General features: G+C 36.3%; 1 protein-coding gene across 6 annotated transcripts in view; it reads left to right on the forward strand.

Annotated features, from left to right (window-relative positions):
- Positions 1 to 25837, forward strand: part of tmem131l (transmembrane 131 like) — a 49024-nt gene that overhangs the window by 14993 nt on the left and 8194 nt on the right. For 4 of the 6 annotated variants that reach the window (XM_026203794.1, XM_026203792.1, XM_026203789.1 and 1 more), the window contains exons 4-22: positions 3608 to 3679; positions 9687 to 9810; positions 9955 to 10071; positions 11132 to 11236; positions 14444 to 14521; positions 15386 to 15539; positions 17294 to 17352; positions 17465 to 17570; positions 17672 to 17774; positions 18434 to 18578; positions 18841 to 19011; positions 19230 to 19299; positions 20234 to 20354; positions 20452 to 20521; positions 20609 to 20718; positions 21023 to 21092; positions 21203 to 21318; positions 21731 to 21873; positions 24128 to 24314. In XM_026203794.1, coding sequence (XP_026059579.1) covers positions 3608 to 3679; positions 9687 to 9810; positions 9955 to 10071; positions 11132 to 11236; positions 14444 to 14521; positions 15386 to 15539; positions 17294 to 17352; positions 17465 to 17570; positions 17672 to 17774; positions 18434 to 18578; positions 18841 to 19011; positions 19230 to 19299; positions 20234 to 20354; positions 20452 to 20521; positions 20609 to 20718; positions 21023 to 21092; positions 21203 to 21318; positions 21731 to 21873; positions 24128 to 24314 — 2121 coding nt within the window. The remainder of the gene's footprint in view (positions 1 to 3607; positions 3680 to 9686; positions 9811 to 9954; positions 10072 to 11131; positions 11237 to 14443; positions 14522 to 15385; positions 15540 to 17293; positions 17353 to 17464; positions 17571 to 17671; positions 17775 to 18433; positions 18579 to 18840; positions 19012 to 19229; positions 19300 to 20233; positions 20355 to 20451; positions 20522 to 20608; positions 20719 to 21022; positions 21093 to 21202; positions 21319 to 21730; positions 21874 to 24127; positions 24315 to 25837) is intronic. The other 2 variants (XM_026203790.1, XM_026203791.1) reach the window with 2 other exon arrangements.

A 25837-nucleotide genomic window follows, 5' to 3' on the forward strand; every position in this document is an offset into this window, starting at 1 on the left:
GTTTTTGTATCTTAACAACATGTTGTCATATAAACAAGTCTGTAACACCACCAAGTGAAGTCTTGAAAGCTGAAATGCAACAAAGTTGTAAACTGTATTGATTCATTAAAGCCGGGCTCACACTGTGCAATTTATTATTATTTTTATTTTTATTAAATATTAATAGTCCTTTACGATAACTTGTCAGATTGCACGATCATGTCACACTGTGGGATCTCAGTTGTCATTAATGTCAAACTGTATGATATTCAAGATGCGATAAAAACGGGTGTGCAAGAAATCTCATCCAGAGTTTTACCTTATCGACCCTTACATGTTCAGGGACCGCAAGCTGCATTACACTTGGGCCTGAAACTTTGGATATCATGAAAAGTATATGAATGGCAGCAATATGCTGGTGTACTTTAAGAAGAATAGTGTAAACATCATTACACACCCACATAAAAACAGTGGCACAACCTGTGTTTATCATAGCAAAGGCAACATACAGTATTATATGAATTCCATGAGCTTATGACGGGAGCACCAGAGTTTATGGCGGTTAAAAGAAATCTTTAGCATTAATTCTGAACGTGGCTTGTCTTGAAAAACGATGACAGTTTAACCTTCTACAATGACGAAGTCACACTGCAGAACTATGTGCCAAGTTTTCTGACAGTGCCAGAATTTAGTCAAAGGTAAAATTTGTGATTAATCACAAATTTGTGATTAATCGGCTGTCGGTGAACATGTAAAAGACGGGAATAAAGATTACAGATTATAGGAATCTTTTAGGATTTTCAGAATTTGTCTCTGACAACCAAATCATAGCCAAAATCACACCGAGTGAGCTGGGTTTAAAAATAATAAGTTCATGCTTAATTGGTTGGACTCTGTGTCTCATTCATATTTTGCGAGAACAGTTAATGCATTATTTGAAACTATTATAAGAACCGATTCTCAGTTCCCAACCATAATAGAGTGGCAAGTGCATTTAATTTATACATAACTAAAAAATAAGCTCACCTGAAACTCTTATACTCTGTAGTTCCCTTTTCAGCATTGACAGGATGTATACCCACAGGTGCCTTGATTTTTAACTTGATAATTGATAATCTGATGTTCATGCAGTTCAGTGAATCAGCATTCTCTATGCATTGCTCACACTAACACCAGTACAGGCTAAATCTCTTGGAGCCAGTACACAGCGTTTTGTTTTACCTCTAGGTGTACTATACATTAAGGGCCTCAGAAAAAGTCAAACACACCTAATTTTGCTTTTGTTATCATTTTTTGACAGAACCTTTGGATGTTCTGGAACTTCTATATCTGTGCTCACCTCCCACTGGCAGCCATTTGATAATGTAGCCGGCTGTTGAACTTTTGGACCCTGTATCAGATCTACCCCATGTCTTTTTATAAACCCGCTCTGTGATAGCTGACTGAGGGATTTGAATTCTGTGACTGTGTAGTCCAGAATTTAGATCGGGGTGACTGCCATGAAGTTTAACAACATGAATAACTTGTTTTACCAGTGTGATAATGGTAACTTTTTAAAGTCAGTCCATATTTAATGCTCATCCAGTTTCTCTGTTCAATCTACTTTGTTCATTTCCCTTTTATTGAGACCTTTTGAAAGCTGTTTAAAGCTATAAACATGTTTTCTGAGGCTTAGATGCATTCATAAAAGCATTGTTGGTTTGTTTCATATGTTCTTTCCTGGAACTGTTGCAGAAGTGATTCATACCTTGAGCTCTCATCTTTCTGTTGGTAATCAGTTATGAAGGCCACTGATATGTCTTCACGTCAGAGGTCCTAGCTGATGAAAGCCTGGACAAGCCACTGACAGTGTTTAGAAAGGATTACCCCCAGAAGGGTTCCTCACTGGAACCCCCAGTATTTCTTTTTTATCATTAGTAGCATATTCAGTAAAAAAAAAAAATAATAAATGACTTTCTTCTGTGGAACACAGTTTTTTTTTTTTTTTTTTTTTTTTTAATCCACATTTGTGACTTTCACAATGCGCTAACATTAAGTTTCACAGCATGCTGGTTTACATTGTGTTGAAGTCATAGACTGCAAAAAAATATGGTCGACGCGCCTTCCACTTGCTTCCACTTAGGGCTGGGCGATATATCTAACAATATGATAATGCGTATCTAGTCATTAAATCTGGTTCTGTGATTACCGCTAAATCGCCATCACCTGCTTTCTAATGGAGCAGCATTTAATAGACAGAGCCGTAGATCACTGACAAGTTACGCAACTCGATCATCGCACTCCTAGTTAATAAGCTCTTAGCTGATTGGCTTGCTTGACATTGCGTCGTGCAAATTTTTCACTCTAAAAAGCCGCCCTTTAAACGCCTACCAGAAACAACAACACACAACACCATTATTTCACCAACAAAGAGAAGTTATCAGAAAATTATAAGTAGTAAGTCACTGGAACTAGCGCAATCACAAAAAGAACATGATAAAAGCGGCCGTTTGTTTGCATGCTTTGTTAAAGATTTTTAATCAAAAAGCATAAATGTTTTACTATAATAAGTGATGCATTGACCATAATTAAGTTTTGTATTATTTCTGAAACCTTTAACTGAAACTTTTATTTTTGAAAGCATGATGCAGAGTAGAAGATCAATGTTGGAATTTTAAGAATGTACATCGCAAATAATTGAAAATTGCTATTCATTTCATTGAACACAAGTTCACGTTTATCATCTCACAGTACCAAAACCCATTTAGGTCAATTCAACAAGAACACTTTAACAAAACAACTTAAGAGCCATTTATTTGCACAGTTTCCCTTCTTCAGTTGGGGTTTTCAGAGAAACAAGCAGTTTATTAAGCAAAGGAGAGTATAGAACTAGGTGTTTATAATGTGGTCTGCTTTGCCCTGCTGCCCACTTTAACTTCCTGTTGTTTTTAGTTGTCTATTACACCTTTTCACACTTATTATGTTTTGTAATACATTATGATTCTCTGGTGTTTGTTTCATGGTTTCAGTGTCAGAATATTGCAACCTTATAGCTTCATTTGGTGTTTTTGTTGTTCACTTCATAACAGAAGAAAGCTCATTTAACTTTTTAAAGGCTGTTTCAAATGTTCATACAAAGTCACATGATATTCTCATGTATCTTAAGTGTATTATGCAGACGTGAGTCTCTCAAGAACAATGAAGTCATTCCCTAAAGACTGCCAACAAACTTGCTCTGTTTGTGGTTTATTAACATTCATGCAGGTAAAAAGATGACATTGTGTGATAAAGCCAGTTCCCTTTTGCCTTTTCAAATGAAATGTCATCTCAGGGCAAACACCAGGCACAGAACACAATTTGTTTTTATGCAGATTTAAATCAGGATTTTACATCCTGAGATCTACAGTAAACTGAAATTGAGTTAGTTGCTGTGCTTCGTTGCATAGTACCACACAAAAGTCATATGTTTTGATTTGGTCATGTGTATACACTATGCAGCACATCATACCAAGTTTCCCTTCTTCCCCAGAGAGGAGCAAAACCTATCTACTGGTTTTGATTCTCTTGCTCAGTATTTTTAAAGCACTTTTTCACGTAAAAAGCATCAATCTGTCTGACGTTTACATGTATTTCTCTCTTTTCTCCTCAGCTCCTCGTTTTATGTGCAGGAGAGTGGGAGACCGCTCCAGTTTCGGCCGCCCACACTGGATTTTGGACCACAGTAAGTGTTTTACATTTTATACATTATACCCTCAATATCAGCACAATAACCAGCATGTAATTTAGGCATGTATATATGATCTTATATCTCCATAATAAGCGTATAAAACTAATTTATTTTCAAACCATATTGATATATTTAAAATAAGTCACATGATATAAACAATGACATGTAATGACGCTTTACCACTGCGTGATACATTTTCCACTGCTGTTAAGCGTTGCTTTAGAGTGAGCTGGATTATACACATGTTGTTATTGTTGCGCCGCCTCTACTGCCGCGACTCGTGAAAAACTTTTTCATTCCACGTCGCCACATCAAGCTCTCACTTGTTCCGCTCCTCTGCTGTCAGCGTGAGGAACATCTATACTTTCTCAAAAGACTACGTAATGTGCTCTTTCAAAACAGTTGCGTTCGATTCCTCGCTGGCTGTGCTGATTTCAATCCAGCGGTTCTGTTGTGTTTGCATCTCAACTTCAGTGATGCAGGTAGTGAAGATTCTCTCCGGCTAATCAGTGATCAGCAGAGTTTACACGTCACGTTTTGGTAATGGTACGGTTCACTTGGTGGTACTTAAAAAAAGTACCAGGTACTGTACACATTGGAAAACCCCCAAAAAGTGAACGCGAATATTCGTTTATCGCTTATATTCATCCAGTCCTGACTTTTATTTAAAGTCATATTGAGTTTGAACAGATTTATATAATATAAAGTAGGGCTGCACAATAAGTTGAATGCAATTGTCATGTGCATCTTGTCAGTAAAGCCGATTCTGTAATAAGTAGTAACTCTCCATCATGTGCTTTCAGATGGAGCAGCATTTATTACACCAAGCCGTAGTTCACTGACAAGCCAAGCAAAATCGCATTCATAACAGACAGCTTTCATAATCGCAGAACGATTTCTTGGATTTTGATTAAATCGTCTGCAATTATGAAAGCTGTTTGTGTAGCTTCTCAGCGAACTACGACTTTGTGTAGTAAATGCTGTTCCATCTGAAAGCACACGAAAATATCGCATTTATTAACGTTTTTATTCTAAACACTTTACTGAAGTTGTGAAGTGAGTTTGAGGTAAATCCTTCTGTGAGATGACGTGGCTTCTGACACAGAATAAGGCACGCAACATATTTCTAATATATACTAAGCTGTAAAAAATGGCTTGCAGATTTACAAAATTTTAAGCCGTATGTTTATTACGATGTTTAGAAATATTGGCTATAACTGAATATAATTTTAGAAAAGGTAATACTTTCAAAACTAAACATTGTTTGACAGTCATGTCATTTATAGCAATTGGCTAGGCTTCCACTGTCAGTGCATTGCTATAAACATATGTAGTTATTATTATTTTTGTATATATATTTATGAATTGAAGGTTAGTCAGTTGTTGCCACGGATGTTGTTCATGAAACCTAAATGGTATTTTAAGGTCTGTTTAGTTTTAAAAGAGTAGTTGGCATCCTCTGCAGACAGGATGACCAAATATGGCTGAGCTGCTTCTCTTCTGATGGAAGAAAGAACTGTGGCAGAGTTTGGAGTGGACTGCACTGCTTTCAGTTTGGCCTTAATAAATAACGCGTTGGAAAGCTGTAATGTCTGTTCCAATGCTGATAGTCCAAGCTGGTGGAAGCATTACTGGTGGTTGTGACCTTTGATTTGGACACTGAGCCAGATGGTTTTCTTAGTGTGATTTACAGCTGCTGCAACTAATAGATAAAATTGATGATAATTATAAATATAAATAGTGATTTATTTAAAAACTGCTTATTTTAGGTTACGTCTTTGTTAGTGAAGTCACTTCGCAGGAATGAAATGTTATTTCGATGTAAAAAAAAAAAAAAAAAAAAAGAAGGTCACGGGCATGTCATTTCATGCGGTCATTGCTGCATCAAGTGCTTTGGCAGAGTGCTGGTGCTGTTCAGTGCTTCTGAAAGCCATTTCATCAGGGCATAAATGTTACAAAAGTAAACACACACTTAAATAAGAAAGTGCAGGTCACTGCACATATGTAAAGAAAATCTTACATTTTCAAATGCAAAGAGTTTATATTGCCAGCTGTTGACTTTTGTCAAGGTATAATTGACACAATTTGCATTTTACGGTTATTTTTATCCGAACATTTCAGTTTTGCAGAATGCTCGTCCTAACATGATACTGTACATGTTAAACTTGTAATACTTCCGAGCATGTTCATACATGTCAATCATAAGTAGAGAACATGAGGAAGGGTTTGCAGTCATTAAAATAGGACATGTCAAAAATCGGGTTTAAATAAGCTATAACTATTTGAAATCCTATGTGAAGCACAAGTAAACACCAGCTCTATTAATACATTTATTATAACTTTCACACACAGTGTTCAAATTGGGATCTGTAATGTACTAATGTTTTAAAATAAGTTTCTTCTGCTCAGCAAGGCTGCCTTTATTTGTACAACAAAAAATTGCCAAAATATATTATTTTACAAACTTATACATTTTAAGTTAAATTGTGCTTTTTTTGTTTTGGTAAAATGTTTGCTAGAATGTAAAAAAAAATTAAATATTTTTAAATTGTTGTTTTGTAATAGATTTATTATTTAAAAACCAGGATAAAACAGTAAAAAGCACATTCTGGTAATTTAATTAATGTAATAATGAAAAAAAAAGGTGGCAAAGTAGGCCTACATGGGTCCTTCGGCCCAGTGTTTAAATTGTTCGGTTTCCGCCAAGAATTTTAATTTCAGTACATACCTACTGTATTCTTTTTAATATTTTTAAACAATTATTTTGAAACCAGCAGTTTTAGATACACAGTGTATTGGTGTATTGCATAATATTTCACTGCACATGTATGCACAGGTAGGTAACGGTCTACACCTTGTTTTTCCTGATACATGTTCCTGCAGTGATGCAACACACACTAGTACACACAACCTTTCTGCAGGAGAGAGAAACAAACAGGCGTCTGGCAGCTAATTTCATCAGCCCTTCTGCACCACCTTCCACATGTTATTATGTGTCTTAAGCACTCTCTCACACACCCCTCATTTTCCCATCACTGCTTCCACTGGGACTACAGCTTAGACCGGGAATGGCATTGCTTGGGCAGTGTTGCATAATTTTATTTTAGTTCTGCTTTCAAATTTGGGACCCTTTTGCAAACAAGAGATTTCCCAGTTCTGCCTTTTTATGACTAATAACAGCTCCACATATCTATTATTTTTTTAAGTTTCAGTTCTTTAGTTTTGCTTTTCGATACAATAAACTAAATTAGCATACAAAAAATATATTTTATTTTATTGTATTTGTTACAGTATGTTAATTTTCATTAAACCTTTGAGGGGAGAGTTACTGGGAGTACAGTCCCACATATGGGATTAAGAAACGTCCGGTGACGTCACATAAATGTCAAATTCAAACTGTGCTTTAGCGCTTTATCTGGCGCTGAGCCAGAGAGAGACGTGCACTGCTCTTGTCGTATTATCACGACTATTCATATTTTAGGTTTCAGACATTAAAATACACAAGTACCAGTAAAACAATACATTTAGAGTTTGAGAAATACACACATGTATCTATGGAAGCAACAATAACAATCCATTCAAATTTAACTTGCCGATTTGTTTAATTCTTAAGTAATAATTGACGACGGGCCGTTGAATTATTAGAAAACTAATGCACACCCGAGGTGGTGATGCGGCCATGACGCATAAAGTTCACTCTGTTCTTCATCCAGTTCATCAGCCACTTATTACTTGTATTTTGGGAGAAATTTATGAATTAATGTGCTGTAAATCTGACTGACAGGACTCTCTGAACTGCAGCGTGAACAAATATAGCGGTGCTCATCTCACTTTACAGATCCTGGTCAAGATAATTTAGAAAGGTTTTTAAATGACAAAACGCACTCATTTACACACATTTGTGAATCGGAGTATCAGATTGTTCATGACATTGTATACAAGTTTGTGAATATTTTAAATAAGGAAAAACTAAATAAAAGCGATCCATCTGTCATAAGCCCGTAACATTGCCTGGTCGCCTTCTGTGTGAAAGCAACCACGTCCCGGAATTGATTACCGAATTGAACCCGGGTCGGGGACCTAGTAACATTGCGGTAATCGATCCGGAACGAGCGCTGTGTGAACAAAAGCCAGATCTAATTCCGTATCGAAGTGATGACGCGCGTTATCGCGGGACTCTTTTACCGGCTGTTTTGAAGGAAGATCAACATTCGCGATGAAAACATATGTGCAAACTGTAATGAAGCAGAGATCAGTTAGTTCCTCACTTTCCGCACTGACACAGAGATCGTTTGCTTGCTTCAGTTAAAGTATAATGTGCCAAGCGTTGTCGACTCGTACATTACACGTCACGTGCTGATGTCACGTGTCGTTACGGGATCTTCAAGGGTTGTGTGTGAAAGCACGCACATATACCGGGTCATCACTGGCAGTGTGAAAGTGCAAAATCTAGCGACCAGGGAACAATTACAGGAACACTTTACCCCTGTATTTGCCGGAATGGCAGTGTGAAAGGGGCTATACAGTGTTATTGTGGCTGCGGTGTGTCAAGTGACTAGCCGGACGCATCGTCATTGAAACAGTGAGGAAACGTTCTAAAATAACACCTACTCACTCTGGGGGGACCGCTAGAATATTTTAAACTCGCCACTGAAAAGGTTAATATTATATCCTACAGAATTAACAATGACCGTAACTGTTGTTGTTAATATTTGTCATAATATTTCTAAGTAATGTCATTTTAAAAATTACAAATTAAACTGATTTTTTTTTTATTTATTTTATTTAGGGGGGGAGGGTAAATGCCAAAAACAAAGTTATACTTTTCTTGTAGCCAAAAATCAAAAATAATGTAGCATAATTTTTGCTTAATGTTGTATTGTTGCATGCATAAAATTGAATTCGTTTTAGTTAAATATTTTTGGTTGCCAAAATTTCACTGAATCAAGATTTTAAGTTCTTAAAAAAATATATATATATATTTTATGTAATTGTTACTTGTTTTTGACCGTAATTCCAAGATGATAACATGTGACATTCTACTCAGAATGACTCTGAGTTTTGCAATTCTATGGCAACACCATCAACGTATTCACGTGGTCTCAGAACATAATCACTTGTAAGTTGGGAATGTTCTGTGAGCTACAGCTTGGACCAATGTGAATTGGACTGCTGAGTCCGGTGACATTGACCACTCTGAGTAGAGCGTCACGTGTTGTCATCTCAGAAATTACAGCAATTACGACATGGCGTGAATTCAGCTAATGCTTTAAAAGTTGAGTAATTGTCCATACAGCTGTTGGAGCACTATGCTTTAGAAAATTGCCAAATGCAAGTGCAATTTATCAAGAGACCAGATAATAAAGAAATGATGACTGAAGTTGACAAGTTAGTAAGCTTAGTCTGTCCATTAGCCGTGTTGAGTTTTGGAAACTGAAGATGATGTGTGCCTAGTCTGACACGCATGAACACTTGAGATCCAATATTGGTTTAAATAGTGCAATGGATCTGCAGTCGTTTTTATTGGCTAACGTGTTTTACATGCTGATGTTCCCGCACCTCTTTCGAAACTGACTTTTGACCACAGGAACATCGTAACATAAAGATCGGAGCTGCTAAGCTTTCTGTGGTTAGAATCAGCTTTGAAAGGTCAACTCAAGTCTTTTAATAGAAGTGTGTGGCTTTGAGTGACATTTACTTTCATCTTTGCTCAAGTGTTGTAACACTGATCCGTTCTCATTGTGATGCTTTGGGGAAGTGTGCACTTTGAAAGTCTGGATTTTTAATCGGCAGACTGAAATAACTGATCTCCTTTTGAGTATGGTTCTGTTTCAAGGCAACGATGTTCATAAAACCATAACATTCTCTGACATATCAGTCATTTAGATCAGTTTTTCCGTTTCACAGTGGTTGCATTTACAGTGACATGCTTTTACAAAAACACTGTGATGAAAATGATTTTGGAGTCTGCAATGCTGTATTTCGCTCTGTCATTCTGCAGGCTGGTGGGGCTGCCAAGAGCTGAAACCGTTGAAATCCAAAACCCCAGCCCAGAGCTCCCAGTCACTCTGCTCTCGGTGTTTACATCCAGCAGACATTTTCACATGCCTTCGTTCCACAGAAGGGTAAGTATGCACCTCATTTCCCATTTGGGCAGCTTTCTCTGTTCCTCTACATCAGTTCAATCACTCTCATTGTGCCATAGTAATGTAATCCAGCATTTCGTGTCATTCGGTTTCTTGCATAGTGTTTTTTTTTTTGCTTTACAGGTGATTCCACCCAGAGGGAAAACATCTTTTAAAATAATTTTCCTCCCCACATTGGAGGGCAATGAAGAAATCTCTTTATTTATTAACACATCAACCCATGGGGTGATATCATACCAGGCAAGTTTTAGAGAATTATACTATTACACAGTCAGTCTTTCACTTAAAAGGTCTCATAGAGACTTAGTATGCCCCTCTTTACTCAGGGGGATACTAAAGGGGACATGTGGGAGAGATTCATATTTAAAAGTGGTTTATTTAGCTTGGCAGCAGTGCAAAAGCAATTGTAGCCGGTTGCATAAAATGACAGTGGTAAAATGGTATTCCCACGGTTAGGAATCATATTAAGAATTTTAGTTTTTTTTCCTCAACCAAAGTACATATAACAAGACAAATTTAATATTCGTGACCAGAGCTCGGACTTGCAAAATCTATGTGTTTCTTGTTTGGCTTGTGCATAACAATGCTCTTTCAGTTGTTTGTTAACTGAATCAAGGTCACACTGTGTCTTTCTGGAAGTGTAGGGCAGTTATTTATGTTACAGTACATACTGATGAGTAACAAGCTTAAATCAGAAAGCTTAAAGCAGAATCTTTTGCAATAGTCAGAATAGCGTGATACTGTATGACTGTCATCGAACAAATCTGATTTAATCACCAAAGCAATCTGCGTTGGCATATGTATTAGTATTCAGGTCATGTAAAGTATGTTATCTTCTGTAGTCATGTTTTCATTGTGAGTAAGTTTCTGGTGACCTGATAAAAGCTGGAACACCACTGTGTTAAACTGCTTCATGTTTGAAGTCTAGAAACGCCTACTATTTTTTTTTCTTTCCGCGTTACCTTTCAAAAGTTTTTTTAGTTCAGTATGAAAGCTGCATTTACATGATCCAAAATACAATAAAACAGTTATAGTACACAATTTTAAATGAAAGTTTTCTTTTTCTATATATTTACAGTATTTTTAAATTATGACATTTATTTCTGATTGCATAGCTTAATTTTCAGCAAACATTACTCCAGTCTTCAGTGTCACATGATCCTTCAGAAATCATTCTAATATTCTGATATAGTGCTTGAGTAAGATTTCTTAACAGTGTTGAAAACAGTCTTTGAAATGTGTTTTGTATCTCTCTCTCTGTCTCTCTCTCTCTCTCTCTCTCTCTCTCTCTCTCTGCCAGGTTTTTGGGGTTGGTGTCCATGGGGGGTCAGTCAAGGACGTCCATAGAAAGGATAGCGTTCTGATATTTCCTCACATACAGAGCATTAATCTAACAAAAACTCAGGTATGCGTCATGCATGTGGATATGCTCTTTGCTTAGTTGTTTGCTTAAACATGCAGATGTTCTTTTTTGTTTACTATTCTTTGTGCTGGATGACACATGAGGTCCAGCAACAGCTGAGTGCTTCTGTCTCGTATTACTGTCATAGCCATTAGCAGAAACACACACACAGACACACAGGACATCATGCATTAGAGTCAGTGTAAAGCAATATTAAATGTGTGTTCTGGGTTTGTAACGCCACAGAAAACTGTTATTAACCACCCAGCCAAATTTGAATGATTAAAAAACAACAAGTAAGTAAAACGTTATTAAAATCTTGAAAAAAGAAGCAGGATTCTCCGTGGCTCCTCAGTAAGCTCCAGTGTGATATTTACTGTTTTTCTACTGGGGCTGGTGCCAGAGCTGGAACCGGCGCTCGGCCAAAAATGCACTCGTTCAGAACCGGCTTGTGTTTCCACTGGCAGGGAGCAGAACCCCCAACTTCACCAACATGTGACCTCAATCACTTGTCATTTATTGCGGAAGGAAAGCGTTGATCTCTTCTGTCAATCGTTAATTGGTTGTGTTAATGTTTTTCATTTACGGCTTTTAAAAACAGGCTTGTTCGAGATGCATCGCGCCGTATAAACCGATCGGTGTATGACATCAAAGTACTGCGAGTGTAATTCAAAAGTATAAAGAATCATCTGTTCTTTAATTCCTAAAAGCGGTAATTTGAGACATGATGTTCAGGCAAAATCATGAACACAAAAATGGTTTAAAGTTGTGAAACGGTTTAACGCCACAATTCAGTACTGCATAGTTCACAGTCTTTTTAACGTGTTTTCAGCATCACATTTCTAATATTATAATGTGTTAGGAATCAGTTATCTCAATTGCCTTTACAAAGACAAAAATGCCCAAGCAGCCATGCTGTGAGACACTCATGTAAACCCACAAGACTACAGTCTTTTTTGTTGATGTTATTGTTAAGGCCTGCACAGAAAGCAAAGATTACAGCAATAGGGGCTGTTGACGACACATTTTTGTGTCCACTGTGCTGCTTTTCAATTCTTTATCTCTGTAAACAATCATTACACAGCGTCTTACACCTTAGAACTTTTTAAAAAGGTATCTCTAAGCCCTGTTTGAATGGCCCCTTAGACTACTGGGATCTTATGCAGTCAACTGGGGAACTTGTACCCAACGGGAAAGTTGGAGACATTTTAGTTTTGCTTTGTTAACCTGTTAAGCAAACAAACAATTGTAAAAATATAACAACTTTAACATCCCAGATGTTCATAAATAAAATAATGAATATCAAATTATCAATTTTGCAGGTAAAACATTGCAGTTCATTTTAGTTCCAAGACAAAAGGCCAGATAATGGCAGTTATTTCATATATATGTTACTATAAGCATTGCTGTTTGCCTGTCTTATCTCCACAATAGAAACCTGCATCACAAGACCACTCTATATTTCTTCTCAGAGTTGATGGTTTGACAGAGGTAGACGTTGGTCTGTTTTATCTCATATAGGAGCTCTGCAGTGTCTCGGCTCTCATAAACAAGTTTAAATATAGATGTGCTTCTGTTGTAGTGGCCACATTCAAAGTAAGCTCTGTGTTTGGATGAAGCCACTGCAATTTCACTCGCTGTTGTTCTGAATGATAACTGAATATAAATGGCTATTCCTCCTGAGGTCCAACAGACTGGCCTGCTGGCACAAGATGAGCCCCATCCTTATTTGGATTATCTGACAATAGGGGAACATGTGTGACTGTATATTCAAACCTGTACCTTCACACCGACTCATTTGTGATAAATTTAAGGTGGTTACATGTGGCGTGACACAGTGTTGGTTCTACCTTATTAGCTTAAACTGAGCATTTCCAGATAAGTACCATATACATTTTGAGGAGAGATGATGTAACCCTGCTGTTCACTTAGAATCTGGCTAAGTGCTGTACAGCTGACATGTCAAGATACTGTATTGTTGAAGTTACAGACTTTATAACAGTAAGGGATGTTTCACCTGCTGAAATCTTGCTGCTCTTGGAAGAAGGGTGCTCAATAAAACGGGTTTTTCTGACATTTCACACCGTTTCGCTGTCATATTGCAGTGCTTCATTTTTCTCCATGGCCAATCGGTGTCTTGCAAGAACTTTTCAACAGGATAAGCCTCCTCAGGCTATTAAGTGTATGTCTTTCCAAACCTGTATGAATTTCTCTCTTCCCTGGAGCACCAAGAAAGAACTTAATGTGCATCTACAGTAAACCACTTTTTTGTTTTATTAGAGATTTGTTTTTATTTTGAGCTTGACAACGTACTTTTATTATGTGGATAAAAACTGTAAACACGTTGCACCTCATTTTATGAAAGTCATACAGGTTTGGAGTGGCATGAAGGTAAGTTAGTGATGATATTGTTTTTGTTTTTGAGTGGCCTGCTCAACGTGATGGGTTTGTTAAAGTGAAAGTGACATTCAGCCAAGTATGGTATCACATACTCAGAATTCTTGCTCTGCATTTAACCCATCCAAAGTGTGCACACACACCGTGAACACTCGTTTATGCTGCGGCGCCCGGGGAGCAGTTGGGCCCGAGACTCGAATCCACAACCCTAGGGTTAGGAGTCAAACCCCCCCCCTTTTTTTTCTTTTTTTTTTTTTTTTATATATATATATAAACTCTTTATTGTTCACATATGCAGGCACATACACATCCCACATTTAGATAACTTCATTTAAGAACATTTATTGAAATAATCTGTGCAAAAATCACTTGGCTAGCCACAAGTTTTAGAGTTTAAATTCAGAGAAGTTCACTTCTGTACATGGAGATGACTGGCTGCTTTATAAAGGGGCCCATCTTAGCGAATGTGGTTTTGAATGTATTGAATTATTTATGTTGCCTGAAGAGGTAGAGGAACTGAAAGTTACCATCTTTAATCGAGAACACATAAAAAATGAACAAAAAAAGCTGCACTGTGCCTTTTGAAGATGCATTTGCTGCCTTAGAATCATCGGAGTTACTTTCTTTGCATACTATTGAAATCAGGCTTTTTTCGTGTTGTATTATATGTTGTTATAATAATATGAAGTTGCTGCAGATGAAAGTGTCGGCTTAATTATGTAAATTAGATGTATTGTTGTAATCATTTAATTTGGTCTGAAAAGAGCTTCTGAGCTAATGAATTTAATTGGTCTTTCTCTTTTGCTCCTGCAGGAAGATGCTTCTAATATAACAATTTTAGGTCTGGTGCTTGATTGCAGTTTACCGAAAATGTTCTACAATCAGCCCCAGGTAAGATGTAATCTCAGTTTCAGGAAGTGTTTTAAAGCCTGTTCGCACAAAGACTAATATCCCGGAAATCTGGCAGATTTCTGCTTTTCTACAAGTGCCACCTCAGAGAGTGTATTGACATTTTCCTGCAGTCGGTTTTTTATGAACATGCAAAAAGCATAATAACATTTGTGCCAAATTTTCATAACCGACATTCATGCTTGTGTGAACATGCTTTGAGATATGACTCTACTACTTATAATTCTGCTTATAAGGAACTACAGCTACTTCCTCATGTCAGTAGAAATGCAGGAGATCCTGTAGCCGGTGAAAAACAGCTCATTTATTTGCATCTTTTATTGTTTTCTCCCTATTAAACTGATTGACCCAGATCCCTTGTTAATAAAACTGAGAGTAATGAAAGCTCATGTCCAATCAATTTACTGTTCAGCATAACTGTATTGTTCATAGAAACAACGTCGTTAGATTGTGTCTCCATATCATTGTAGGTGCCAATGCATGAAGGAGAAGCCTCCTTAAGTGTACATCTCCCTTTTAAAGGTCTCCTTCCAGTTAGTCCTTGTTGGAAAGTCTTGAAGACTGCTAATAGCTCAGCAGAGAGTTGATGGTGTTGTTAACACCTATCCACTCAAGAGACCATGCACTCCAACATCTAATTCTTTTCAAATTAAGCTTACACACATTATCATCTAGAGAGGAGACACCTAAAGTTGCATTGATTTACAGGTTATTTGATGGTGATTGAATATTGGGATGTGGCGCATCTTTTTTAGTTGGAAAGCTTGGCATTCCTGTGATTTATGTTGACAGGTGTCTAGCGTGTCGATGAATTGTGTCTTTACGTTTCTCTCTCTTTCCTCACAGGGTTGGTGTTTAGTATCCGAGGAAGGCAGAATTGCACTTCAGATCAGTCTTTCTGAAAGAGGGGAAAGGTCGACCCACTGGGACAAACACAAGCCTTATGTGCTAGAGAATATTGTGGTGCTGCTGGTCCTCCCTCCACCAGAAGATGCTGTCTGTATGTCCATTTCTACTTTAATAATCCATATTTTACACATCTTACTCTTTACACTTTTAGATTATAAACTTGTTTGTTTTCTGCTGCAGATAAGATAAATGCTTGATATGATTTTTGATTCATATCCTCTTAGCATTGTTTTTCTAAGCGTTTAGCTAGCTTTATTTATTGTCTTTTATTTATTTTTCCCGGTGATCCTTAACTGTATTTTGACCTTATCAGCTATCATTTGTCTTTGCTGTGATTCTCATACTACACACACCAAAAGCTATTTTCGGTTTGGACAAATTTGTGTTGTCACTGGGCAGTTCGTTGCATAGCCTGTGTCCATCGTGTTTTCACACTCCCCATGTGAGATTGGCATGATTCTGTTTTAACACGTTTTCGTTTTTAGTTTGGACTCCTGGATTGCACTCATGGGTTCGTTGGGCCCTTGGCGAGATCATAAAAATGGATCCCAGTGATGTAAAAATGTCATAACATATAAATAGCCTCAGAATCACAAATTTTTTTTTTTCTTTTTAAGAGAAAGCAAAAACATATCATACTCTATGTAACTATATATTTGGTTATCTAATGCAATCGGTTCGTTGTAAACAAACGACAGTTGAGGCAGCGAGATATGCAAAAGCAAACAGGTTTTTGTGTAGACTGCACCCAAATCAATTTGTTTTTGAAATTCTTTAGAACTAAATCTGCAGTGAATTAAATCACATTAAAAAATATTGATTTCACAAAAATATTAATCACCACAAGTGTTTTCAGCATTAAGATTAAGAAGAAATATTTCTTAAACACCAAATTAGCATATTGGAAAGATTTCTGAAGGATCATGTGACACCAAAGACACCAGCTTTGCCTTCACAGGATTGCATTACAGTTTAAAAAATATATTAAAATAGGATCAAAATCTAACACTATTTCTGTACAGTATTAAAAAAAAAAAAATGCAGTCTTGGTGTGCTTAAGACATTGAAAAAAAATGTTTTTTTTTATCATATCCATTTAAGCATTTAAACTTTTTAATATTTGTGTACATGATATTAAACTCTACTACATTTGAATTTACTACATGGGCTTATGTCTGTTTCATTATTGTAATGAACACTGGAAATACGCATTTTAGTTTAGTTTTAGTAACATGCCAATGAAAATGAATGCACATTCCATGACTCAAAGCACCTTGAGTCTGCATTAATTTTCAGTATTCGAATGATCTACTGAGTCAGTTATTTCATCTGGACAACAGACATTTGAAAATAATGAAATTACCTGAAGACACCTTGTCATAGATTTCACCTCTGCTTTCAAAACCATCAGCCTACTTGAACTTATAAACTCTAAGATAATGAGCATAGACTCTATTTCCCTTCCTTATGGAAATGTTTTTACTCCGATAAGATGCTCCTTTTATATGATGCATAATTGCTTCATCACTCAGGCATGCATACATATAGTTTAGTATGAAATTACAGAATGATATATTAATTTTCAAGAAGAATTCCACTCTGAAATGTCTTGGGCTAAACTGTAAACCGAGATAATGAGACCGAAGGGAACCATGACTTCCTAGTTCATGAGTTACACCTACCTGGATTTGTTGCTCGTCCACCAACGCCCAACAGATCACTTTCCCCGGTATCATAGCACCACCTTGTGGCTTTCCTACTGTGCATTCTTTTCTTTTTTGCCAAGTTATATGTAGTATGGACCCATTTATAAATTTCATAATTATGTATTTTTTTTTATTCCAGCAGATCCCAGAATAGGAGTGTTCATGTTGAACTCAGGGGATAAAAAGCTCTTTGTTAAGGTATGTGCACACAGGACAGCACAGGTCCTAATGAGGGTAATTATGCATGTAAACTGATATGGTTTATAAACATGTGGATCGTGCTGCATGACATGCCTCGTGTCTTTTTAAGGAGATCCAGCTCTTGTCAAGGACAGACAGCAGTGTTGAACTCACTGAAGTGCTACTCAAGCCTTCCGCTACTAATTTCACTCAAGTGGCTTCACTCTTCTGTAGACGTCAGTAGCCTCAAGTTCTCATGTGTATTCTGATGGTTCATACTGTACTGCTGTGATGTTAGCCGTGTTTATTCCATTGTCTTTCACATTTCTGTTTATAGGCTCTTTGTCAGCTAAAAGTAAAAGGTGTCCAAATCAGATTGGCCTGCAGATTTTAGCAAACAGATCAGTGAATTTATATCCACTGCTGGAGGGCACACACAGGTAATGATTTCTGTGTTATTTACTGCAAATTACCTTGATGCTTTTGTCATTAACTTGATCTGTTTTTAAATCAATTTAAATCATTGGACAGCAAATGTACAATAGGCCAAAAATATAATTTTTCAAATGTTACAGAAAAAATGGAAAGTAAAACATTGTTATGAGAGTTTTAAATATGGGATCATTAATTGCATAAATATACAACCCGTTCAAAATTGAGTTCAATAGGTTTTAATTTTTTTGTAAGGAAATTAATTAGCAATAAGCAAGGATGTTTTAAATAAATGAATATTGGAAACACTGAAAAATCCAGAAAATTCAGATTTGCCATCACAGAAGTATTTGTTTTTTAAATATATTAAAATAGAAAACAGATATCTTAAATTGTTAATGTTTCACAATATTGCTGTTTTAATGTATTTTTGATCAAATAAATGCATAAATATAAATATTTTTTTCTCTCTGATCAATAAGAGTATTTTCTAAAACATTTAAAATCTTACACATTATAAACTTGTGTATGTGAATGGTAGTGTACTTCAACTCTTTATATGTAGGATATAACCTCCTAACCTAGTAAATGCTGTGTTCATGATTTTTGATGCAGTTCTACTAAATATTTAGCCTTGTTTTTACCAAGTTGGTCCTCTCTGTTTCAGATGCTCCAGCTCTGAGCTGAGTTCTTTATTTCAGCTCAGACAGAAGCAGAGCGGCTCAGAGCATGTTGAGCTCTGGCTGTCCATCCCCTTCCCCATCACCTTCAGAATCACTAACGTCTCCTTTTCACAGCATAAACTCTTTAAGGTAATGGTTATCAAACTTGAATGTCCAGTGACCATATTGTGGTAATGAGTAGTTGGTGGGTTAGTGACTCTATTTTAAATATTATTGTTTTTTGTTTTTTTACTTAGTCAACGTAGTACTTAAAATACATAAAAAAACTAAATAATATAATTGTATAACTTTAAATATACAAAAGTACAATTCACAAAAATAGTAGCCTATTGTAGTCCGAGCTATACCGTTTTTACAGCTTTACTAAGATGTACATTTTCCCAAATTATAGGTTGTAAATTTGACAAAGTCCCTGGAGGTGAGCCCTGGTAGCTGGAAGCTTCTGTCTCTTCAGCTGCTCAGCAAATCTTTACCCACAAACCTCACAAGCACAGTTACCCTTACAACCAATGTAGGGGTTCCAATGGAACTTCATCTCCAAACGTATTCTTCTGCCTCAAAGGTAAAGCTTGACTACATCAGCATGAAAACTCTTTAATAAGAGATAATCCTCTAGTTGTGTTGATTGAAACCTGACGATGGTTTAAATTCATTCTCTTCTGCATAGACAGAATGCGTTGAAAAGAGAACACATAGACAGTAATTTATTTACTTACTTTGGGTTCTATTATTAACCAGGCTTTGCTCGTTTTTGTCTGAATGATCACTTTCTTTCCTCAGCAGGGAGGTGTTATGTTCGAGTCTTCTGAGGAGTGTGAACGGATCTGTCCTCTCCGTTTGTCCAGAGCAGGTGAGACAAACACACCTGGACACACAAGTGGTTTTTCTGGACCAGTGGATCTGAATATTCAAAGTTTGTCTTGAACTTGTTTTAATTTACTTTCTGTAAATGGAAAAAAAAAAAACTTAATAATGAATCAAAATGATTACGTTTCACAATGTTCTTCAAGATTCCCACAATTTTTACCCAGTGAATTTACACGACTCTTCCAGTCCATCGTGACTTCTACACAATATATGATATCAGAGCTTGGTGTAAATAGTAAAATGTATTTTAATTATAGAAATGCCCATGGCATTGGAATAATTTTTTAACTTTCATGATTTATTCAGGTCTAGAAATCAATTCTCAGTATAAACTAGTTGCTTATTAGCATGCCTATTATTAACATGTTGGCTGTTTATGAGTACTTATAAAGCACACATACTGCATCCCTAATTTTACCCAATACCTAATCTTAATTGTTTTACTAATCACTAATGAGAAGCAAATAAGAAGTTTGAGTCGTAGTTAATGGTTTGTAAACAGCAAGAATTGGACCTTTAAATAAAGTATTTATAGTATATAGTCTATTGTATATATAGTTTTAGTATTGTAGTAGATGTAGTTAAACTCCATAATTAGACATGCTGCCTTGAACTAGCTGAAATAAATTAAGTTTACATTTCTTATTTAACTTTTAATTTTTTAGTGAATATTTATTTCAAGTAACAAGGTTTTAGTTTGATTTACTTTTCTATAATAAGCAGAAAAATAAATATTTAATAATTAATGTTTCAGCGTATTTTATTGCTTGTTTTGCCTCATTTTAAATCATTTTCAAGTCATCTTGAGGCTCCTAGTAGCTCTGTTGTAGTCACTTATCATAACCCTGGACTATAAATTGATTGAATAGTTTTTTTGGGTACTAGTTTTTGCATTTTTTGTGTGTGTGAACTTGCAGGACGTGTTGAGTGGCAGCAGTCCCTTCTCCCAGAATCCTCCTCCTCTCTCTGGAGAGTGGACAGCAGTCTGGCCTCTTCACTCTGTAACCGCTGGCACTGTAGCAAAGAGCTCTCTTGCAGGTAAACGTGGGGAGAAGCAGGCTACTCATTTTGAATGCTGTTTAAACATATGTACATCCATTCATCTTTTTTTGTCGTGTGTGTGTGTTTTATTTAGCTGGCCCAGACTTCCAGTAAACCACTCTTCACCCCTGGACTTTAGGGCCACACCTGTCAATGACAGTAAGGTAGGCAAATCACTAATAAATTAACAAACAGAGCATCTTTAGAATTTTCATCATTGTTTGAACTTTTAATGTAAATCACTAATCCAGGTGAAGAATTTCACTCTGAAAAACCCGACGGGTTCAGTGGTGTCTGTGGAGATCCGAACCCTCTCCTCATATCCAGATCCGCTTGAAGCCCTTGACATGTTGACCAAATGGTACATACATACTGTAAACACACACTCATGTGGCCTAAATTCTGTTCTGCCAAAAAACTTAATTACAAAATAAAATAAATTCAATGTCTAGTACAGTATAAGCATCTCCTATGAGTCTAAATGTCTACATGTAAATAAGACATGTTTACACACACATTTTATTTCAGTTTCAGTCATTTTAGTACTTAAGCTTGTTTTGTTTCCATTAGTTCTCGAGGCATTTCTTTTTTTTGTAGTATTTAGCAATAACACTGTCAATGAGCGACAACATCAGAATTAATATTATGTATGTGTCTGTTTCTAGGTTTAATATTAGCCCACTGTCTGTGAATATCACTACAACAGAGTTTCTTCTATTGGCTTCTAATCACAAGGTGAGGTCATGATCTTTGAATATTTTTTTTAAGTACATTGAGTATATCTTGGGTAGTTAATGCGTCTTCTGGTAACTCTGGTTATAGTGAACTCATGTTTTTGCAAACAGGAAAGTAAGAGAGCAAGTGTGTTGAGATTCCTCCTCCAGCCGTGGGAGTCGAGGACGGTTTCTGTGGTGTACCAGCCCACAGAACACAAGCATGTTACCTCACTGCTTCTCATCAGGTACTGCTCTGCCCAAAAGAGTTGTAACCGTGGTATTAACATATCATTGTGCTATTTAATTATACATTTAACAGATTTAAGGGGAAAAAGGTTTTGCTATGGACAGTACTGCAATGCATGGTCATGAAAAAAATTTAATCAGGAAATTTTAATTCAAAGATTTCATAAAATGGTTCACAATTTGGTCTGAGTGTTAGTGATCCCCATCCAGTAAGCACATACTTTAGGAAATGTCATCAGAATTTATAATAGGAACTTTGTAAAAGTGACGTTTGTGCGAGTAGTTACAGTACATTACACTATTGACCGTGGCTTTTCTTGTTGTGGTGGTGGTTGTTTTCTCAGTGTTGCTATGAGTTTCTGTACTACTTGTTTGCCAAAGGTAATTGTGGCTCTATCTGTTTGTTAACAGGAACAACCTGACCGTGTTTGACATGGTTCTGGTTAAAGGGTTTGGGGCAAAGGAGCTGCTGAGAGTAGGAGGGAAGCTCCCAGGGCCTGCAGCCTCACTGCGCTTCAATGTGCCCCAGTCAACCCTCATGGAGTGCAGAGATGGTGAGCTGAGCTTCTCCTGTCATCTCCAAGAGTTTGTTGAAAAATACTCTAGGGGTAGTAGAAGTAGAGATTGTTCTTAAATTAATTGTTCTTATTGAATTCTGTAATTTCAGTAACATTGAATTACACTCTGAAAAATACTTATTTGACGTACCCTATGAGATTTTAAGTTAAAATTTTAATAATTTAACAAAAAATTCACACCACTTTAATCTGTGAAATTCCAAACCATATTATACTATGGTTACACAGCCATACATGAATAATTAACAAAAATCTATGCTTAACAGAACATTTGTTAATATATATATTCACATACCTAGAAAAATGTGACCCTGGACCAAAAAAACAGTCTTAAATGTCAGTTGTTCGTAAGCTTTTCAGTGTTGAATGGTTTATTAGGATCGGACAATAGTTGGCCGAGATACAACAATTTGTAAATCTGGAATTTGAGGGTGCAGAAAAATCCAAATACTGAGGAAAATCTTCTTGAAGTTATCCATTTTCATTCATTTTCATTTCATTTCATTTTTTAATTTAGCTGACGCTTTTATCCAAAGCGACTTACAATTGCTATATATGTCAGAGGTCGCACGCCTCTGGAGCAACTAGGGGTTAAGTGTCTTGCTCAGGGGCACATTGGTGTCTCACAGTGGGTTCGAACCTGGGTCTCTCACGCCAAAGGCATGTGTCTTATCCACTGTGCCATCAACATCCAAATGAATTCTTAGCAATGCATATTACTAATCAAAAACTAGGAAATTTACAAAACCTCTTCATGGAACATGATCTTTACTTAATATCCTAATGATTTTTGAAAAGAAAAATTGATAATTTTGACCCATACAATGTTGTTGTTGTTGTTGGCTATTGCTAATGATATGCCCCAGCGACTTAATACAGTTTTTTTGCTCCAGGGTCACATACGAGATAATGTGCTTGTTAATGTTTACTAAGGAACTTAAGAAACATTACCTAATGATTAACAGATCGTTATTCAATGTAAATTGTAATGATTTTGACAGATGGTATACAAAGATTAAAAGTTTCATAAATAAGTCTTTAAAAAACATTAATGATTAATGGATCATTAGTTAATGATTACAAATGTCATTAAACTTTCAGTTCTTACAACCTTGCAGTTGTTAATGAACTTTTGAATGCTCATTAATCTTAATCTTCTCAAATTATCTGGCGCTCTTTTTTGCATTAACAAATGTTGTGGAAACAAATACCTTAGTGATTTTAAGCACTTTTACACACTTTTCATGTTAACATTTATTTAACTCTTGATCACAGTTTGTAAGGTCGGATAATTGGATTTACTAATCATTAGTACTTTTATGAGCAGTTATCTCAATGGCTAAATGTGTCCCAAATAACCTGAATTCACCCTATTTATGCATGTTTACAAATCATTTATTAATCATTTGTTCAGGTTTTGCTTGCTAAAGACATCAAACACATTCCAACGTGGGTGCAAAACATGGATATTTTTATGAACCAAACGGGATATTCCTTGAATACATCTACAGGAGAAAACAAAAAAAAAATAATGATAAATTAATATATTAAAATAATGTAACATTAAAAGATTGAATCATATTCCCTTATATTAATCAAATGAACCCCTGTACACTCCTGAACCCTTAACCAACCTTTAAAGGGTTAGTTCAACCAAAAATGAAAATTGTCATTAATGACTCACCCTCATGTCGTTCCAAAACCGTAAGACGTTCATCTTCTGAACACAGTTACAACACATTTTAGATTTAGTCCGAGAGCTTTCTGTCCCTCCATTGAAAATGTATGTATAGTACACTGATGATGTTTTTATTACCTTTCCGAACATGGACAAAGTAGTCAATGTGACATCAGAAGGTCAGTTAGAATATGTTGAAGCATCAAAAATAAATTTTGGTCCAAAAATAACCAAATTTACCACTTAATTCAGCAATGTCTTCTCTTCTGGGTATGTTGTGACCCTTTAAACCCTTTAAAGCTACTCATACTACCAAACCTGTCCCTAACCTTACCCATATCACACCTCAATAGCAGCAAAAATGTGCATTAACTAAAACTTTACATCATTGTATGACATCTGCTAAAATCTTTTGTAGTGTGGATTTAGTTAATACATTTGAATATGAACTAACAATCCCTTAAGCATTATAATGTTTGTTAGTGATTTATTAATGAAATTATTATTACAAAATGTTACTGCATTTTTTATTCTTTTTGTTGTCTTTTACAGGTTTACGATCAAGTAAGCCCTTGTTTGCCATCCAGAAAAGCTTTAAAGTGGAGAATGCAGGCGAGTTGCCATTGACTGTAGTATCCATGAACATTAATGGATATAAATGTCAAGGTTATGGCTTTGAGGTGCAACACTGTGGACCTTTCAGAGTGGACTACAACTCGTCCTCAGAAATCACAATTGCGTAAGTCTTAAGATTGTTAATTTGAAAGTGCATGTGCCTGCCGATTTTCAGTTATTTACGCGACTGTGCATACTATTCAATATCAGTATTTTAAGCAAAGTGCAGATGTTATTTCTATGTTTTCAAATGCCTGCCCCTGCTGGGATATTTTATATCTACATCTCGTTCAATTGACGACCATTTGAGAAAAATAGCTGTGTATTCTGACAAACAAAAAATGTTTTGCAAGCAGCCAGTTTAATTGGTAATATTGCATTAATATATAATCCATTGAATTGGTTTGCAAAACGATAGGTTTCTCTAGGTATTAAATAATCCTCCTTAGCTGATGATCTTTCCCATTGAAAAGGGTTGTCTTCCTCATGTGACATAATCTTTGTTTAGCTGCATTCAAATGCATTGACAGCAGTGTTGTGATAACATCTTGTACAGTTGCATCTCAAAAAATGTGAATATTGTGAACTTTTTCTTTTGTAACATTTCAAAAAGTAAACTTTCATAAATGATAGATTCATTACATGTAAAACATTTCAAAAGAATTTTAATTTTTTTCGATGATTAGAGCTTACAGCCAATGAAAGTCAAAAAATCCAGTATCTCAAAATATTAGAGTATTTACATCTGAGTTTCATTAAATGACCATCCCTACGGTTTAAATTTATCTTGTTCTTTGAAACCACTTCTGAATCAGAAAAAAAATCAGAAGCATTTCACCTGGCGAAGGAGAAAAAGAACTGGACTGTTGATCAGTGGTCCAAAGTCCTCTTTTCAGATAAAAGTAAATTTTGCATTTAATTTGGAAATCAAGGTCTGGAGGAAGACTGGAGAGGCACAGAATCCAAGCTGCTTGAAGTCCAGTGTGGTTTCCACAGTAAGTGATGATTTGTGGTGCCCTGATGTCTGCTGGTACAATGTGTTTTATCAAGTCCAAAGTCAATGCAGCCATCTACCAGGAGATTTTGGAGTACTTTATGCTTCAATCTGCTGACAAGCTTTATGGAGATGCTGATTTCCTTATCCAGCAGGACTTTAGCACCTGCCCACAGTGCCAAAACCATTTCTAAGTGGTTCGCTGACAATGATATTACTGTGCTTGATTGGCCAGCCAACTCACCTGACCTGAACCCCATATGGAATCTATGGGATATTTTCAAGAGAAAGAAGAGAAACAGTCGCTCCAACAATACAGATGAGCTGAAGCTCAACAGTGCATCCGCAGTGCCACAGGCGGATCGCTTCCATGTCACTCCTCACTGATGCTGGAGTTCATGCTAAAGGAGCCCCAACCAAGTATTGAGTGCAGAAATGAACATGCTTTAAAGAACTTGAACTTTTCTGTTTTGCAAATCCTTTCTTTGATTGATCTTGGGAAATATTCTAACTGTGTGTTCAAACCACCAGCGTCGAGAGCGTCGAAGTGGCCGGAAGTCATTCATTTTCGATCTAAGCCGGTGGTGAGGAGCAGGCCTGTAATCATCAATAATCATCAAAATTCAAACAAAAAAAAACGTTTGAAATGTTAA

The sequence above is a fragment of the Carassius auratus genome, chromosome 26 (genome assembly GCF_003368295.1).
Source record: "Carassius auratus strain Wakin chromosome 26, ASM336829v1, whole genome shotgun sequence".
In the NCBI taxonomy this organism is placed as follows: Eukaryota; Metazoa; Chordata; class Actinopteri; order Cypriniformes; family Cyprinidae; genus Carassius; species Carassius auratus.